Here is a 17,574-nt window from a genome sequence, read left to right on the forward strand (position 1 = left end):
TAATAACATAACCCAAAGGATGATTCCAAAGTTCCTTACTTGAAAAAGTGACAGAGGTAAAATGTGAACCTGAAGGAAATTTAATGGACTGGCCAACATCAGAACCTACCTATGAGTATGAACTAAAATTGTACCATTATACGATGAGCCAAGTGTTTTTTAGGAATCAAAGCTTTCCTAGGCACAAAAACATATCAAAGAGATTTTAAATTGACAGTTTCCCACCACATTATAGTATTAAAAAATAAGCCAAACTATAAAATAAAATAAAAACAAAAAAGGCTATCCCTATTCCCAAGACTCAACAAGACCCACCTGGCTTAATCCAATGGCAAATATTCAACTCAACTCAAGAGATTTACTCGGCACCTACCTAGGTGTTTCCAGAATTATTTAGCCCACTGGCCTTGGTTTCAAGGAGGGAACACCCAAACAGTTATTCTTTTCATAAGCATTTAAGTGCCTGTTAGGTACTAGGTACTAAAGATGTGCACTGGGAACCCAAAATGAATCGAAAAACACTATTCCTGCTTTTCAGGAACTCCTATATTACGGAGAGAGGTGGACATATAAACCAGTAAGTACTGCAAAATAAGTGTTATAATACAGAGGCAAGCACTAAGGGGGAAGACATGAAGGTGCATTTAACCTTCCACAGAGAAGTAAGGAATATCAGGATAGCAGAGAAGAGCATAGCTTTGATGTCCAGACAAACATGAATCATTTCACATATGTCAAATGAGAATAATATCTACTTCAAAGGGCTGCTGTGGGATTTAAAATTATGTACACCTACACACACACACACACACACACACACACACACATATTCTATCACAGCACCTGGCACATAATATGTGTTAAATAAATTGTCATTACTAAGGTGTGCAAATTATCAATTTATTGGTTCTCCATTCTAAATTCACTCTTCTTTGCCCCACGTTTTGTGATAATAGACTTGGATCCTGCAAAACCTTCTCCTTTGTCAGGTGGCAGAATTTTAAGCTTCGTCAATAGAGGGCACTGGAATGACCCTGCAAGGCAATGATAACAGTGTCAGACATTTCTGTTTCAGGTACTGATCCTCTATTATTATTATTCATCACCAGAGCCCAGCAGCCATATAGAAGAGTCCCAGCTGTGCCATTAGACCATTCTCTCTCCACCAGTAGCTGTATCCAGCCCATACCCTCCCAGCAATGGCAGGCCACTTCTAGAGGCCAGTTCTGGCCAACTCACATCCTCCAACAAGACCAGACCACTTCTAGAGCACAGTGCCAACCTACACCTCTGGCAAGTTTTTCTCCATTGGAAGGCTGTGTGTAGCTATGATAGGCACACTGTCTTCCAAGAAGTTTAAATCTCCCTCTTTTAGTAGTGACCCAACTTCTACTAGTTAATAATCCTTTATATTAAATTTGTCCTGCTCAAATAATGGGTATGGCTTCTGCTACTTACTGAACTCTGACTGACAGATATGGTTTACCAAAAAGAATAAAACTTGATATGAAGAAATGGCAGAGGGAAAGGTATGGAGACCAGAAAAAGGCTAAGTCAAGAAACTGCAAGTAGCGGGGCGCCTGGGTGGCACAGCGGTTAAGCGTCTGCCTTCGGCTCAGGGCGTGATCCCAGCGTTATGGGATCGAGCCCCACATCAGGCTCCTCCGCTATGAGCCTGCTTCTTCCTCTCCCACTCCCCCTGCTTGTGTTCCCTCTCTCGCTGGCTGTCTCTATCTCTGTCAAATAAATAAATAAAATCTTTAAAAAAAAAAAAAAGAAACTGCAAGTAGCTCAATATAATCGAAGGGTGGGCTGCCTGTGGGAAAGAGTTGAGAAAGATTAGATTATGAAAATTTTTTTCAGATTAAGAAGTTAGCCTTCATTCTGTGAATAACAGGGACCCATGGTGGATTTCAAGCAAGAAACATATCGGATTTGCATTTTACAAAAATCTCCCAGGTGGCAGTGTAGAGAATGATAGGATGAAGCTAAAACTTGGAGGGAGGCAAAGTAGTAGAAGAACACTGCGACTGATGTTTCTAGAACTCACTAACATTTCCAGTTCCCTCTTTTTCTAGGTACGCAGGAACACGACATATCCCAGGCCACCCCCTGTAATTTCCTGTGGCCACTGAAATGTTTATAAACTGATGCAAATCACTTATCAGTAGAAAAAGTTAAGAGCTGGTGCTTAATCATCTACACTCCCTTCTGCTGGTCCAAATCTTGAGGCCCCATATTGGGATGGCAGAGTTATCAGACAGTGAGTTTTCCATCAACCTAGGCCCCTGAACGACAAGGCCCCCTGTAGTATTGGTTTAGGGAGCATAAGGAAAAATAAGCTACTGAGATTTTAGGCCACTCAGATTTGGGGATTATATGTTACTGTGGCATGAACTAGCCTAGGGTCCACTCCTTTGGCTCTTCAGTACCCACAGACACCTCTCTACACATATTTAAACATCAGTGCAATAATAATATGGCATGCTTCCACCTAAAATGATGAAATTATTTTTCATACAAATGAATATCCTATGACTCACTCCCCAGAAGGTCCTAACAGTCACCATGTCTACTTCTGGATGATGTTAATTTCCTCTCCTAGTTTAGTTACAATGCCATAAAAATATTCTGCATCTTAAATACTACATTGTAAAGTCAACCACCAACAAACACCTGAGTTAACATTAAAATATTAAAACATTCTAATATTTAAAAAGATAAGAAAGAAAACAAATTATATAATACATACAAACATTACTTAACCAGTATTTGGTTATCTATTACTGCATGATAAACCCTCCCAGGACTTGTTTTAAAGAACAACTGTTTTATTACCTTGTGATTCTGTAGATCGACTGAAATCATGGGGGCAGTTCTTCTGCTGGTCTCCCCTGGGGCCTCTCATATGGTTGCAGTCAGGTGGCAGGCGGGACTGGAGTCATCTCTTCAGATAACAGGGACATTATGACAAAAGGGTCTCTCCCCTCTTCATGTAATCTTTCCACAGGGTCTCTCCAGTAAGGTAGTCAGACTTCTTTCACAGTGGTTCAGGGCTCCCGAAAGCAAATGTTCCAAGAAGGAGAAAGTGGAAGCTGCCAGTCCTCTTAAAGAGTAGGTCTAGAATTGGTACAGCACCATTTCTACTGCATTCAAGTGGTTAACACGAGTCACAGACCAGCCCATACAAACGTAGGTGGGAAGTACACACGACCATTAATAGCAGGAGCTGTGGTTCACTGGGGCCATCTTTGGAGCCTAGGCCACCTAGGCTAGGAAGAAAATATACTACATGACTACAGTCCTCGTTTCCATAATTCTTGAGGCTGGAAGTGCAAGAGTGTTTGCCCCTCAATGCTGCACCTACACACTGGAATTATAACTGGTCCCTGGTTCCGTACCCTGAGACTGCAGGCACTGGGACAGTCCCTGACACATTCTAGGCAATAGGGATTATTTACTAAATAAGCACATTTTATAAATATCTGCATCTACGTCATTTCAATGACTACATAGTTCCTTAGCTACTCAAGGCAAAAAACTCAATTTAATATTAAAGTGTCACTAAACTCATTTGTAATCAGTTTAATTTTAAAGCCAGCAGAGTATGTATTTTTTGTCATCCTCGTAAGTAGGATATATACATTGGAATCAATGAGGTTTTAAGTTCTGCGATTTTTTTAAATGTATATTTTAAAGTCACTGAAAGAGACTTCCCAACCCATCTTCTAGGCAAGGAATAAAACTCAAACTTTTTCCATTTAAAAAATATTCATGAGGGCGCCTGGGTGACTCAGCCAGTTAAGCATCTGCCTTGGGCTCAGGTCATGATCCTAGGGTTCTGGGATCCAGCACATGTCGGGCTCCCTGCTCAGCAGGAAGCCTGCTCCTCCCTCTGCCTCTGCCCCTCCCCCCTGCTTGTGCTCTCTCCCTGTCCCTTTACCTCCCTCCCTCTTTCTCTCAAATAAATAAAAATAAAATCTTTATAAAATATTCATGAAATCACTATATCAAAAAGATATTTATACACCCATGTTCACTGCAGCATTATTTAGAATAGCCAAGACACGGAAACAACCTAAGTGTCCATCAACAGATGAATGGATAAAGAAAATGTGGCACATGCACACACACGGGAAAACTATTCAGCCATTAAAAGAAAGAAATCCTGCATTCATAATGACACGTATGGATCTTGAGGGCATTATGCTAAGTAAAATAAGACAAAGATAAATACTGTACAATCTCACTTGTATGTGGAATCAAAAAACAAAAACAAAAAACAAAACAAAACAAAAAACAACCAAATTCATAGAGAAAGAGATCAGATTTGTAGTTGCCAGAGGAAGGGAGGAGTAAGAGGTGAGGGAATCAAGTGAAGGTGGTCAAAAAGTACAAATTTCCAGTTATGAGATAAATAAGTACTGGGATGTAATGCACAAAAGGATGACTAGAGTTAACGCTGTGTGGTATATATGAAGTTGCTAAGAGAGCAAATCCTAAAAGATTTCATCGCAAGGGAAAAAAGTCTTTTTTGTAACTAAACATCACTGGTGACAGATGCTAGCAACTAAAATTACTGTGATAATTATTTCATAATATACACATATATGAAGCCACTATGCTGTACACCTTAAATTTATACAATGTTATATGTCAATTATATCAAAACAGGGGGGGATTTTTTTAAATACTCCTATGTGCCAAGAAGTACCAGAAATCTCAAAACCTTATTTGGTTCATTATCAAATACCACTTAGTTAAAAGTCTCTGTAACAGATTTAAAACAAAGGTTATAGAGTATAACTAATAATTTATATTATTATATACTTCCTGTATATTATTTCCTTGAATGTTAAAGGTCTAACTTAAGAGGTTTGGAATTTTTGTCAACCAGACACAATATTCTATGATACATTTTTTCATTCCCAAATTTCATTTTCCCTGCTGGAAGGATTCTTGGTGATTCAAAGAATATATTAAGGTAAATGAGGTGATGAAGGAGGGATCAACCCGTCAGGAGAAGTAGACAGTAGTAGATCTGGGGCTACTGACTGCACTGGTGGTGGTGATATACCTAAGAAGTCAGTTATTTTGAGGACCCCTCGGTAGGTGGCTACTTTGTGTTGTCGGGGTCACGTATATATCACCTGATGGCTGAGGTGGTGTGAGTAAGTCAAAAACGCCTAGAATAAGGAGCATGGTCAAGCAGACCCAGTCTTGACATCCTCAAGAACCTTTCAGATAGGGAAGTTTTTCCAAAGAGAACACTTGTTTTATAAAGATCTGACAATGAATTTTTTTCTTGCCTATAAATTTTATTTGGAAATAGCGAAGTTAAAAATAAGTAATTATATTTTCCTACCTTCACTCCCATTTGACAGAAAATAAAATTTCAAACCCAGTAGAACCTGTAGCTTATCACCACATATCCTGGTCAGTCAACCCACTGTTGCCCTAACTTCTCTGGTATCACAACTACTCGCATACATACAAACACGTGCCTAGTGATGCAGCTTCAGCAGATATGCCTGGTTAAACCTATTATGCTCAATTATTACCTCCAGGAAAATCAAGCCATGAGGAAATGGGACAAAGGTCAACCACAAGAGAATGGTGGAGTATGGAAATTACTGGAAGGTTGGGCACAGGAAATAGGCAGAGCTGACAGGGAATTTAATGGGAAGGAATTTAAAGGGAAATCCTGAAAACCCCGAGAGCAGCAAAAAGACAAAAAAAAAAAAAAAAAAGTTAGGATGTACTTCCATGAGAAGTTTTTTGTGGGGGGAAAGATGTATAAAGGAGTAAAAGATAAAGGCAAACCACCTAATTCACAACTGTCTGCAGCAGTATTTACTCTTGCAAGCTAAGTGGAGTTGTAGGCGAGGTGCGGGGACTAAGAAGTTGACCAAGAATACCAAACGACTACCTTGTCTACTCCAATGCACCTTTCTTTCCCTCAAACATTCACCTAGAAGGCACAGCATAAAATGAATACTCATTGGTCGGCTGATTAGAGCGTTGTTTTTTAAAAAAAAAAGCAGAGAACAAGGACACTGTCACATCTCCCTTCTCATAGGTGGTGATCACTCTTACCCTACATCCTTCTGTGTTCCCGCAGGCTCAGTTCTAGCCTCTCCCAAAACCTAAGCTTCTCACACCCCATCCTTCTGGGGAGCCCAGTACTCAGTCATCAGAGAAACTCGTGGCTCTGTAAGTGCAGAAACGTGGTTCTCATTTGTTGCTGGGGGAAAAGGGCAAGCGGAGAGGTGCGGATAACCGAGGTCAATGAAGTGGGGCTAGGTCCTCGGGAACTGCAGAGGGCATCCGCGGGCCAACCTACCCTTTCGCCAAGTCCACGCCCACCCAGCGGAGAAGAGCCGAGGTTCTCACAGGGTGTAAGCCTGGGAGCAGCCCGCGCAGAGTCCTGCGAACCCACCCTGGATGTGGCCGCACTCTTCCCCATTCCAGCACAGGGAAGTGGAGGAAGAACATGGGTCGGACGCTCTCGCCTCACCAGGGTGTCCTCTGGCCCTCTATCCTGGCCCTGTGCTCGTCCTCTGCCCGGTCCACACGAAGGAAGGCCTGGGCCAGGAGAAAAGCCTGGAACAGGTAGCCCACGAATAGAACAGTGTGCCCCCACCACAGGACGCCTGGGGACAGAGTGGGGCGAGGTGTGGGGGCGGGGCTGAGGCCCCGGAAGAGTTCCTTTCACCTCTACACTGGGCGTCCAGCCCTCCCTCCACACTTCCAGTCCCGCTTCCAATTCCTACGGGTCGCAGAGCTCCTGGGCTCGCTTCCTGCGAAACCTGTAAGAGCCGCCCACCACCCCGCAAGAATGCATTACCTAGTGCCACGGTCACAGTTGCCGTCACAGGCACCCTCAACCCCACCCCTGGTCTGTCCGAGGTCCCTCTCTCTCTCCCACCCGCACCTGCCTCCAGCCCGCAAGCTCCCCGGGCCCGCAGGTGCGGACGACGGCGGGATTCCACGCCCCGCGGAGGCCCACCAGCTCTGGGGAGGGGAAGGGGAGACGCGGTCCAAGGCTGCTCCCAGACCAATGTCCCAGGTGCGTCCGAACTCCCCGAGTCATTACTTGGCAGGACGCTGATGGCCCGGGAAGCACGAGGTCTCAGCCTGGGCGCCTCCTTGGCTTCCCCCTCTAAGTCTAAGGGAGAGGGTGGAATTCTCACCCCTTTGGGGTCCTGCTCGTGCTGCGCCCCTGCTTCTCCACCTCTCTGCAAAGGACTTCTCTCATTCCGGATCCTTGAAACCTTTAGAAGCACAGCTGCTGATTCTGTTGGTTGATTCTGCCTGCTTTCTGGAATTGTGGGGTGGGGAGGGAGTGAGGGATCAGCTGAGCTTTCTTGAATAGTTATGGTAAAAATTGAGGCAAAAATATAATTTCAGTCGATGTCCATGCAGTAGTGGCCTTTTACGGATATGGACCTACGTGTTCATCCACATAGTGTTTAGATTGTACTTAGAAACATCTTCCATTTTGTGGATTTGTTTCCATTGAAATTCATTTCCTTAGAATTTAAGTTGCTATTTATCACTGATGTGATAATCTGAGGGTCCATAGACAGCCCCTTGGTGAGGAAGGAAGTGATTTCTATGCAGTGTTGAGCTGAACAATTTAGCAATATAAAGTATGTTCCCTGCCTTCCCTGAGGGAGGGTCACTGTGATAGTGAGCAAGTCAAGCTGACTGCTGAACCAAGTGTGCCCTCCTTTTCTCTTCCAGTCTGTGCCATCTTAGTCAAGAAACATGGAGGTAATTCACGGCAGGCCCTATTGTTGCAGAGAGCTTGAAGGAGCTGACATACTGTCCAATACCTTCTACTCTAATGAATTGCACACTCCACTACAAACAACTGTTCGACCAACTGCCTCAGAGGACAGGTAAAACAAAAACTAGAGAATATAAATAATTAAAAAGGGCTTTAATACATTATTTTTATACGTGAGAAAAAATTCAATTGGGGGCTCTTCTGTTTATCACATGATAGAGATGGCATAACATGACAATTAACTGTAAAGTGTCCACATCTGTTAGGAACTCGATCAAAAGTAAGTCGGTGTGTATTTTTACAAGGCAGACATCAATTTCATCCACTACCTTCTGGAACTCCAGAATGATCACTTCTTTCATTTGAAAATTAATCTGTTTTAATCAAACTTTTTATTTTATAAGGAGTAGTGTAGTGGTTCCCTATCATCCCCTAACACCATCTGTTCAAAAACACTCCCAGAATCTGTTGTTCATAGTTGCTATCTAAATTTTTGCTTTACCAAATTTCCTGTAACACATTAATTACAAATTATTATTAAAACTGCACCTAATGTGTATCGAGTAATTACATAAGTGGGCACTGAGCCAGATGCTTTGAATGTAGCAGTTCTTTTAATCCTTACAACAACCCTGTAAGTACTATTATTATCCCCATTTTACATATGAAGTTATGGGTACAAACAAGTAATTTTCCAAGATCTTAGTGCCATCTTTCTGTATTTACTTGAATCATTTTGAGGCCAAAAAAAAAAAAAAAAATTCTCAAAACACTTGGACAGTAAAAAAAAAAAAATAGCCCGTGTGGTTGTTTTGTTTTGTTTATAATTTCACTTGGTCAAATCTCTCATTTAAGAATTCCTTCTTTAAGAAACACAGAAAGCCACCTGGCCTCAGTTTACACTTCCAAAATGGGAGGTCACTACCACACAGGCAATCCATCCCAATTTTGAAAGCTACTGATTGTTAGATAATTTTCTTTCTACTGAGAACATGTTTTCCTCCCCCTAATTTCTACCTGCTGATCCTAGTTCTCTCCAAAGCCATGCAAAGTAAGAATAATCTATCATTTCCACGACAGCAGCCCTTCGAGAGTTCGAAGATCCTTTGCCTCTGTAAGAATTCTCTTCGCCAGACCAGACACTGGTTCCCTACAGACTTTACTCTTTCTTCCGTCGAGGCTTTCACCATCTTGATCAGCCCTCATGGATCTAGTCTAGCTTGTAAACATGCTCTTTATATGAAAAAAGAAGAAAGTTTTTTCCCCCTAATGATAAAACTAACACGTTCCTTATAAATAATTTAGAAATCATGGAAATCCTGAAGAAAACAAATTTTCCCTTTTTCTAACAGAAGGAAAAGCTATGAAATTAAAGCGCCTGGGGAAAAAACCTCTGTACTTCCTTTATCCAGAATAAGCACCGTTAACACCTAGATATGTGTTTTCTCTATTTTTTAAAATTTGAAGGTCATATTTAACCTATTTTTTTATAAACTGGTATTTTCACTTAATGAAAAGGAATATTTTCATATTTGTGGGAAAGAAGACTCAGCTCACTTCTATTGAGTCAGTCCTTGCTGCATGTCCCCTTTTGTTACCTGATTCCCAAAAGTGGTTGTCAGCCCTAAAGTCCTACTCATACTCAGTTCCAAGGGGATCAGATTAAGCAGGGCTTCCCTTGAGTCAAAGGGAACCCTTAGCAGATTGTGCACGATCTGGGAATAGGCAGCTATCCCTGGCTCAAAAACAATGTAAAGGGGTGCCTGGGTGGCTCAGTCGTTAAGCATCTGCCTTCGGCCCAGGGCATGATCCCAGGGTCCTGGGATCGAGCCCCGCATCAGGCTCCCTGCTCCGCTGGAAGCCTGCTTCTTCCTCTCCCACTCCCCCTGCTTGTGTTCCCTCTCTCGCTGGCTGTATCTCTGTCAAATAAATAAGTAAAATCGTTAAAAAAAAAAAAATGTTATATTTGGCCAAAAGGGATCTGAGTAGGAATTTAAGGCTATCCTATCTGAATGAATTCACTATTCCCTCAAAAGCACTTATGTAAGGCTTTTTACTGAAATGTTTATCTCTTCTACCTAAATGGTCCTATGGTTGGTTAGTAATTGGCTCCAAAACCTTTTAACTGGCATAAATTTTAAGGGAAGCATCTTTGATAAAATGCTGTTTTTTATTAACTGATTATAAAATTAAATACAATATATGTTCAGTTACCTATAAACTACAGCAATGTACTACTTGAAGTAAAAGGTAGGTACAACCATGTTCCTGATTCCTAACAAATAAAACTTGCTTTCCCTTATATTCCATGTGAATTTTTTCCTATCATAGTTACCAAATGGGAAAGCCATGATGATCGTGCATTCTCAAAACTCCTCCTTTTAACTCCCTCTTAAAAAGCAGCTGGGAGCTTACAGAAATAGAAGTTCTCTTTTTCTTCTGAACTGCTCTGAAAAGTGGTCATCAGGGTAACACTGGTACCTCTAGTCTGTCAATGCTGAGGCTTACTTCTTCAGAGCAAGGTCAGGGTCTGTGGCTCCCAATTCAAGCCTCAAGGCATCTCAAGAGCAAAACAAGACAAAAAGCGCCTAGTCTTGGGACACCTGGATGGCTCAGTTGGCTAATCAGCTGCCTTCGGCTCAGGTCATGATCCCAGAGTCCTGGGATGGAGTTGTGCATCAGGATCCTTGCTCAGCAGGGAGCCTGCTTCTCCCTCTGCCTGCTCTGCCTGCCGTTCCCCCTGCTTATGCTCCCTCGCTCTCTCTGACAAATAAATAAATAAAATCTTTAGGGGAAAAAAAAGCAAGCTCCTGGCCTTTAGGGATTACCCTTCATAATGATAAGGGTGAACATGAATTCTAGCATATGTTAGCTCTCAAAAGTTTACCTTTCTAAACCTGGATGTACAAGAAGATACCTTTTTAAAATATCATGTGTTCTGAACTCAACCACTGAACAACAATGCAAAATGACTTCCTCACATCAGCATACTTTTTCTTTTCAGAATAGGCAGTCTAGCTCCACTGTTACCCAGCACTGGTGAGTAGACAGGACACATCAGAACCACTTTCTAAAAATAGAGATTCTCAGGCTCTATCTGGAGATATGCTGGCTCAAGAGGTCTGAGGTGGGTCTAGGAAATCTTCATTTTTAGAAGTTTTTCAGCTTACTTTGAGAACCACTGGTCTAGCAGAAAGCACTGAAAACAGTAAGAAAACCAGGATTATGGTTCTGGCTTACCCACTGGCCAAAGGGGAGTTACTCTTCATCCTTCCGTTACTTTCTTCACTGGTGTATTTTGGACTGATTATAGTAGTCACTATTATATATACTCTGACTTGATCTCCTTTAAAAATATCAATAAACACGTGGTATTCTTTCATATTTCTTCCATTGAAAATTCAAGAATGGCTGGTACAGCTATTCAAAATCATGACAGATGTCTATCTCTGTTTTCCATTTGGTTGACATCTCCTTACCTTTAGCAAGTTCTCTAGCTCATTAAGCAAACAAACATCAATTAAGGAAGTACCTTGAGAATTACTTAAGATTTCATCAAAAGTTCCCATCTGGTTTCTGGATTCATTCCATCGCTTTAGGATTCTTGAATTTTTTTTTTATTTTTTTTTACTACAAGTCCTCTGCCAACTAAAAATGAGAATATGTTTGTTCTGAGCTTTCATTTAATCATTCCTTCCAATATTTACTGGTTAAATTCAGCCCCTCAAGTAGAATGTAATGCTAAAGGGGCGCCTGGGTGGCTCAGTTGTTAAGCGTCTGCCTTCAGCTCAGGGTGTGATCCCGGAGTCCTGGGATCGAGCCCCACATCAGGCTCCTCCGCTGAGAGCCTGCTTCTTCTTCTCCCACTCCCCTTGCTTGTGTTCCCTCTCTCGCTGGCTGTCTCCCTCGGTCAAATAAATAAATAAAATCTTAAAAAAAAAAAAAAAGAAGGTAATGCTCAAAACTCCATAGTGACTCCAAAGCAAGATGCTGGTTCATCCGTAGGAAACCTATCTATCTCAAAAACAAGTAAACACTTACTTTTATGTGGCCACAAATTGCAGTACTAACAATTTAGTGTTATTTTCTTTGCTATGGAGACATGTATTATTTAAGCTTTCAAATTATTTAATCCTAAAACCTCAATATTTATTTTAATTAGTTCCTTCTATAAGATGCTGTTATATTCAGGCTAAGGAGGAATATGTGAGACACTAAAATAAAGGAGAAATAGGACTTATTTTTGCTTTTGACTTTTATTTTCAATGGTCTCCTGCAACTTATTGGCTTTACATGGATGCCCACCCAAAGGGCTGGTTAACATTTTCTACTGACTCATCTTCCCAGGACAATGTAATATATATGGAGGTCAGATGTTGAGAAATTGACTCATCTAATAATTTAAACATAACTTTTTAAAACTTAGATACTAAAGCTTAGGTTGCCATTAATCAAATGTGTTTAAATATTTTTCACTTGTCATGCCCTTCATACCACGTCTACTGATTATTGCCATAAAGCTGGCGAAGGCCTCAGAGGTCTGAGAGCTGAATACCGCCATGCCTTCCACAGCACCCTAAATCAGTGGTCACCCAGCTTCTCCTTGACTAGCAAGTGCAGAGGCTGGCAAACTTCTGTAAAGGGCCAGACAGTAAATCCAGTTGACCATTTAACAACACAGGTTTGAACTGCCTGGGTTCACTTATATGCAGATTTTTTTCCATAAATACAGTACGGTAATATAAATGTATTTTCTTTTCCTTATGATTTTCTTAACATTTTCTTTTCTCTAGCTCACTTTTTGTAAGAATACAGTATATAATACACATAACATACAAAATATGTGTGTTCGTATGTGTGTACACTATTACAAAATAGTGTAATCAACTGTTTATGTTATCTGTAGGGCTTCTGGTCATCAGTAGGCTATTAATAGTTAAGTTTTGGGGGAGTCAAAAGTTATATGCTGATTTTCAACTGCATGAGGGGTGGCACCCTTAACTCCTACATTGTTCAAGGGTCCACTGTGTTTTAGGCTTTATGGTCTCTGTCAAGCTACTCAATTCTGCTATTGCAGGGCAAAAAGCAGCCACAGATAATAGACCATACATAATGAATTGTTGTGGCTGCATTCCAATAGAATTAGTTACTAACAGAAACAGGCAAGCCTGTAAGCCATAGTTTGCCAACCCCTATCTAGTGACTTCATGAGATAAAGCATTCCATTTATAAGCATTTATAAGTGTTAGCTCTTCATTCCATTCAGCAGATATTTACAGGGGGAATACATTAAGCCAAGCACTATACTGGTACAAAGAAGTTCCACAGTCTATACCCCTCTCTCTGAGCTCCTCTCCCATGTTTCTAATTGGCTCCCCACTGCACAGATGTTACAGTCCAAAGGGCTTGTAAGGCCCACAGCTATTGTTCTTGTTTTCCTCTCTTGCTTCACCTCTTACCATAGCTCTTCTCTACTGTGCTTTACATTCCTGAATTCTTTTTTTTTTTTTTTTAAGATTTTATTTATTTATTTGACAGAGAGAGACAGGCAGCGAGAGAGGGAACACAAGCAGGGGGAGTGGGAGAGGAAGAAGCAGGCTCCCAGTGGAGGAGCCTGATGTGGGGCTCGATCCCATAACGCCGGGATCACGCCCTGAGCCGAAGGCAGACGCTTAACGACTGAGCCACCCAGGCGCCCCTACATTCCTGAATTCTACATCATCTCTACGATTTGGCCAAAAATTCAACTCCATTTTCTCAGCCCTTAAGATCTAGATAAGTTCCACTCAAATCTTTATTCCATACCTTCTGGAAGTCCAAAGCCTTCCTCAAAACTTTCTATATTACCAGGATAGGGGTGGGAGTGGTCATTAATGACTTTCTGACTTTGGTTTCCTTTGGTTTCACTTCTGCTGCTTCTGTTCAGTAACACTTTTACCCGGATGTGAAACACAGTCATTCCCAGTTTCCTCCAAAGACCTCATGCACACAGAGCATTTGTGAGCCCAGTAAGCTTCCCTGATCAGTTTGGGGTCAAAAGGAAGAATCACATCACACCATATAACAGATAACTTAAAGCCCCTTCTTAGCCATAACTTCTGTATTCTCAAAAATTCTTAAACCCAGCTGTCACTGGGGTTCCCCACTGGCTTTTCACCCAGTGCAGTTCCCAGCCTCCTAATATCTTGCTGGCTTCTCCCTTCTTCATCTCCCTTTAACTTTGCTCTCACAAGAGTAAAAAACCAAATCCTTCCCTGGGCAGGGCAGCTTAATCAGTCTTACGTGGCTCGGTGTCTTACCAACAGCCATACCTGCAGAATCTCAACCTCTAAACCAAGTGGCCTAACAAAATATTTTATCAAACAAAACCGATCCTTTCCAAAGAAGGGTTCTGGAGCCAACACTGTCAGGAATTTTCAATTCCATAACCTTTCTGACCTCTAGGCCTTTTGACATGTTATTCCCCCACCTAAATGTCCTACTCATTCTTTAGAACTCATCTTAGATAGTGACTCCTCCAAGAGTCCTTCCTCCAGAAAGGAATCTTAGTCCTGCAAGGTGCCTGGCGGGTATACTACCTATCCTGGACCACTTCAAACCAAGGTCAGATGGTGGACAGATGCAAATTTGGGCAAAAGACAACAAGAGAGGTGGTTTACTTCTAACTTATCTTGAATATGAGAGAGTAACCTTTTGCAGCTTATTGTGGAGATGGTCTCCTTTAGATTTCTCACTTGGCTGGCTTCTGTACCCCTCACCCAGCAATCTCCTTAAAACAGAAATAAAATTTGCAAGAATTGGCACTGCCTTAAGGGCAAAAGTGACTCCTTTGCTTGTTTACCCCTCTGGGGTCCTATTTTCCTCTTATGGAGCTCTGGTAACTCTTTCCAGTCTTGTTAACAACCAGTTGCTTTTAAAAAGATGTTTTTCTTTTTTTCTTTTCAGCTTTTGTTTTGTTTTTGTTTTTTATTTTTTTGTCTGTCTTCTCCAAGCAAATCAATAAGGTCAGATAGAAATAGAATTCAACTTCTCCAAGAAGAGTTAATCCAAAGTAGTTGATTCCCTTTTTAAGATTTTCATGTCACTGTCTGCTCTCGAGGAAAACTACCTAATCAATAAATATTTGTTAGGCATCATATATTTGCAAGACACTGTTCTATATCCTGGGGGTTCTACGGTGAGTGTGGCAAAGTCCTTGTCCACAGTGACTTGTCTTTTTTGCTGTGCTATGGAAACTGGGACGAATCAATGTTTTTTGTTCTCTACAATAGTATACTGTTCATCTCTTGATGACAGATCACCAGTTTATTATAAAAGGACGTAACTCAAAAACAGCCAGATGGAAGAGATGCACAGGGCAAGGGATGTGGAAAGGCGCATGGTGCTTCCATGTTCTCTGAGTGCACTACTGTCCCCCAATCTCCAAGTGTTCACCAACCCAGAAGCTCCCTTTTTAGCACTTTTGGTTGTTTTCAGTGGGAAGGATACTCCAAATAATCTAAACTGCCATTACTGGAAACTGGAAGTCATTAAATCCTTGCTAATTAGGAAGCAGATTTTTTTGCCACATGTTCTTAAGTGTTTGGCGAGGCTTTCTTCTAAGGAAAAAGCTTCCATTCCTGTGTCACAGGCTACAGTCCAGGAAACAAACCATCTCTTTGGCTTCACTCATTCACTCACATATGCACTCATTCAACAGACTCCACTGAGTACTTCCTACAAAGCTATGTTTATAGGGAGTTAGACTCCCTGCCCTCCACTCTTGTTCAGAAAGAGCAGGAAAAGTCATCTAAATTACCAGTTTTCAAGATCAGACTAAGGCCTACCAGCCAATTTATGAAATTTCCATATCTCCAGCCCACTGAATGGTACAGTTGTAAGGGATGAGACCTGATTCCTATGAAAGGTAACTGTTGAATGGAGCAATGCTTTTAAAACTTTAGCACGTATAACAATCATCTAGGGGGCTTATTAAAACAGATTACTGGGGCCCACCCCCAGAAATTCTGATTCCTAGCCCTGAGGGAGAGCCTTAGAATTTATATTTCTAGTAAGCTTTTAAGAGATGCTGATTTTGGCATCCTTTCCTGATTAAAACCCTTCAGAGTGTAGGAATAGAGGGTACATTTCTCAATCTCATAAAAGCCATCTATGAAAAGCCTACTGCAAATATTATTTTCAATGGGGAAAAGCTGGAAGCCTTTCCCTTAAGATCAGGAACACGACAAGGATGCCCACTCTGGCCACTATTATTCAACATAGTACTAGAAGTCCTTGCAACAGCAATCAGACAACAAAAAGGGATCAAAGGTATCCAAATCGGCAAAGAAGTCAAAATGTCTCTCTTCACAGATGACATGATACTCTATATGGAAAACCCAAAAGAATCCACTCCCAAACTATTAGAAGTTATAGAGCAATTCAGTAACGTGGCGGGATACAAAATCAATGCTCAGAAATCAGTTGCATTTCTATACACGAATAACGAGACTGAAGAAAGAGAAATTAGGGAATCCATCTCATTTACAATAGCACCAAAAACCATACGTTACCTTGGAATTAACTTAACCGGAGATGTAAAGGACCTATATTCTAGAAACTATAAATCACTCTTGAAAGACATTGAGGAAGACATAAAAAGATGGAAAAATATTCCATGCTCATGGATCGGAAGAATTAACATAGTTAAAATGTCCATGCTACCCAGAGCAATCTACACTTTCAATGCTATCCTGATCAAAATACCGAGGACATTTTTCAAAGAACTGGAACGGATAGTCCTTAAATTTGTATGGAAACAGAAAAGGCCCTGAATTTCCAAGGAACTGTTGAAAAGGAAAAACAACGCTGGGGGCATCACAATACCGGATTTCGAGCTGTACTACAAAGCTATGATCACAAAGACAGCATGGTACTGCCACAAAAACAGACACACAGACCAATGGAACAGAATAGAGAACCCAGAAATGGACCCTCGGCTCTTTGGGCAACTAATCTTTGATAAAGCAGGAAAAAACATCCGGTGGAAAAAAGACAGTCTCTTCAATAAATGGTGCTGGGAAAATTGGACAGCTACATGCAAAAGAATGAAACTTGACCACTCTCTCACACCATACACAAAAATAAACTCCAAATGGATGAAAGACCTCAATGTGAGACAGAAATCCATCAAAATCCTAGAGAAGAACATAGGCAGCAACCTCTACGACATCGGCCAAAGCAACCTTTTTCATGACACATCCCCAAAGGCAAGAGAAACAAAAGATAAAATGAACTTATGGGACTTCATCAAGATAAAAAGCTTCTGCACAGCCAAGGAAACAATCAAAAAAACTAAGAGGCAGCCCACGGAATGGGAGAAGATATTTGCAAAGGACACTACAGATAAAGGACTGGTATCCAAGATCTACAAATAACTTCTCAAACTCAATACACGAGAAACAGATAAATCAAAAAATGGGCAGAAGATATGAACAGACACTTTTCCAATGAAGACATACAAATGGCTAACAGACACATGAAAAAATGTTCAAAATCATTAGCCATCAGGGAAATTCAAATCAAAACCACACTGAGATACCACCCTACGCCAGTCAGAATGGCAAAAATAGACAAGGCAAGAAACAACAATTGTTGGAGAGGATGCGGAGAAAGGGGATCCCTCCTACATTGTTGGTGGGAATGCAAGTTAGTACAGCCACTCTGGAAAACAGTGTGGAGGTCCCTTAAAAAGTTAAAAATTGAGCTACCCTATGATCCAGCCATTGCACTACTGGGTGTTT

At 41.2% G+C, this 17,574-nt stretch overlaps 1 protein-coding gene and 1 long non-coding RNA gene across 4 annotated transcripts in view; one reads left to right on the forward strand and one right to left on the reverse strand.

Annotated features, from left to right (window-relative positions):
- Positions 1-886: 886 nt before the first annotated feature.
- Positions 887-17,574, reverse strand: part of LOC123789157 (uncharacterized) — a 54,002-nt gene continuing 37,314 nt past the window's right edge. For 2 of the 3 annotated variants that reach the window (XR_006778692.2, XR_006778694.2), the window contains 2 exons: positions 2,839-3,272; positions 887-1,034 (listed from right to left, as the gene is read on the reverse strand). This is a non-coding gene — a long non-coding RNA (uncharacterized LOC123789157). The remainder of the gene's footprint in view (positions 1,035-2,838; positions 3,273-17,574) is intronic. The other variant, XR_006778693.2, reaches the window with a different exon arrangement.
- Positions 7,771-17,574, forward strand: part of SPMIP4 (sperm microtubule inner protein 4) — a 37,881-nt gene continuing 28,077 nt past the window's right edge. The window contains exon 1 of the mRNA XM_045793003.2: positions 7,771-7,904. Within this exon, the coding sequence (XP_045648959.1) occupies positions 7,771-7,904 (134 nt within the window). The remainder of the gene's footprint in view (positions 7,905-17,574) is intronic.

The sequence above is a fragment of the Ursus americanus genome, chromosome 3 (genome assembly GCF_024610735.1).
Source record: "Ursus americanus isolate L20-20 chromosome 3, mUrsAme1.1.p, whole genome shotgun sequence".
Taxonomy (NCBI): Eukaryota; Metazoa; Chordata; class Mammalia; order Carnivora; family Ursidae; genus Ursus; species Ursus americanus.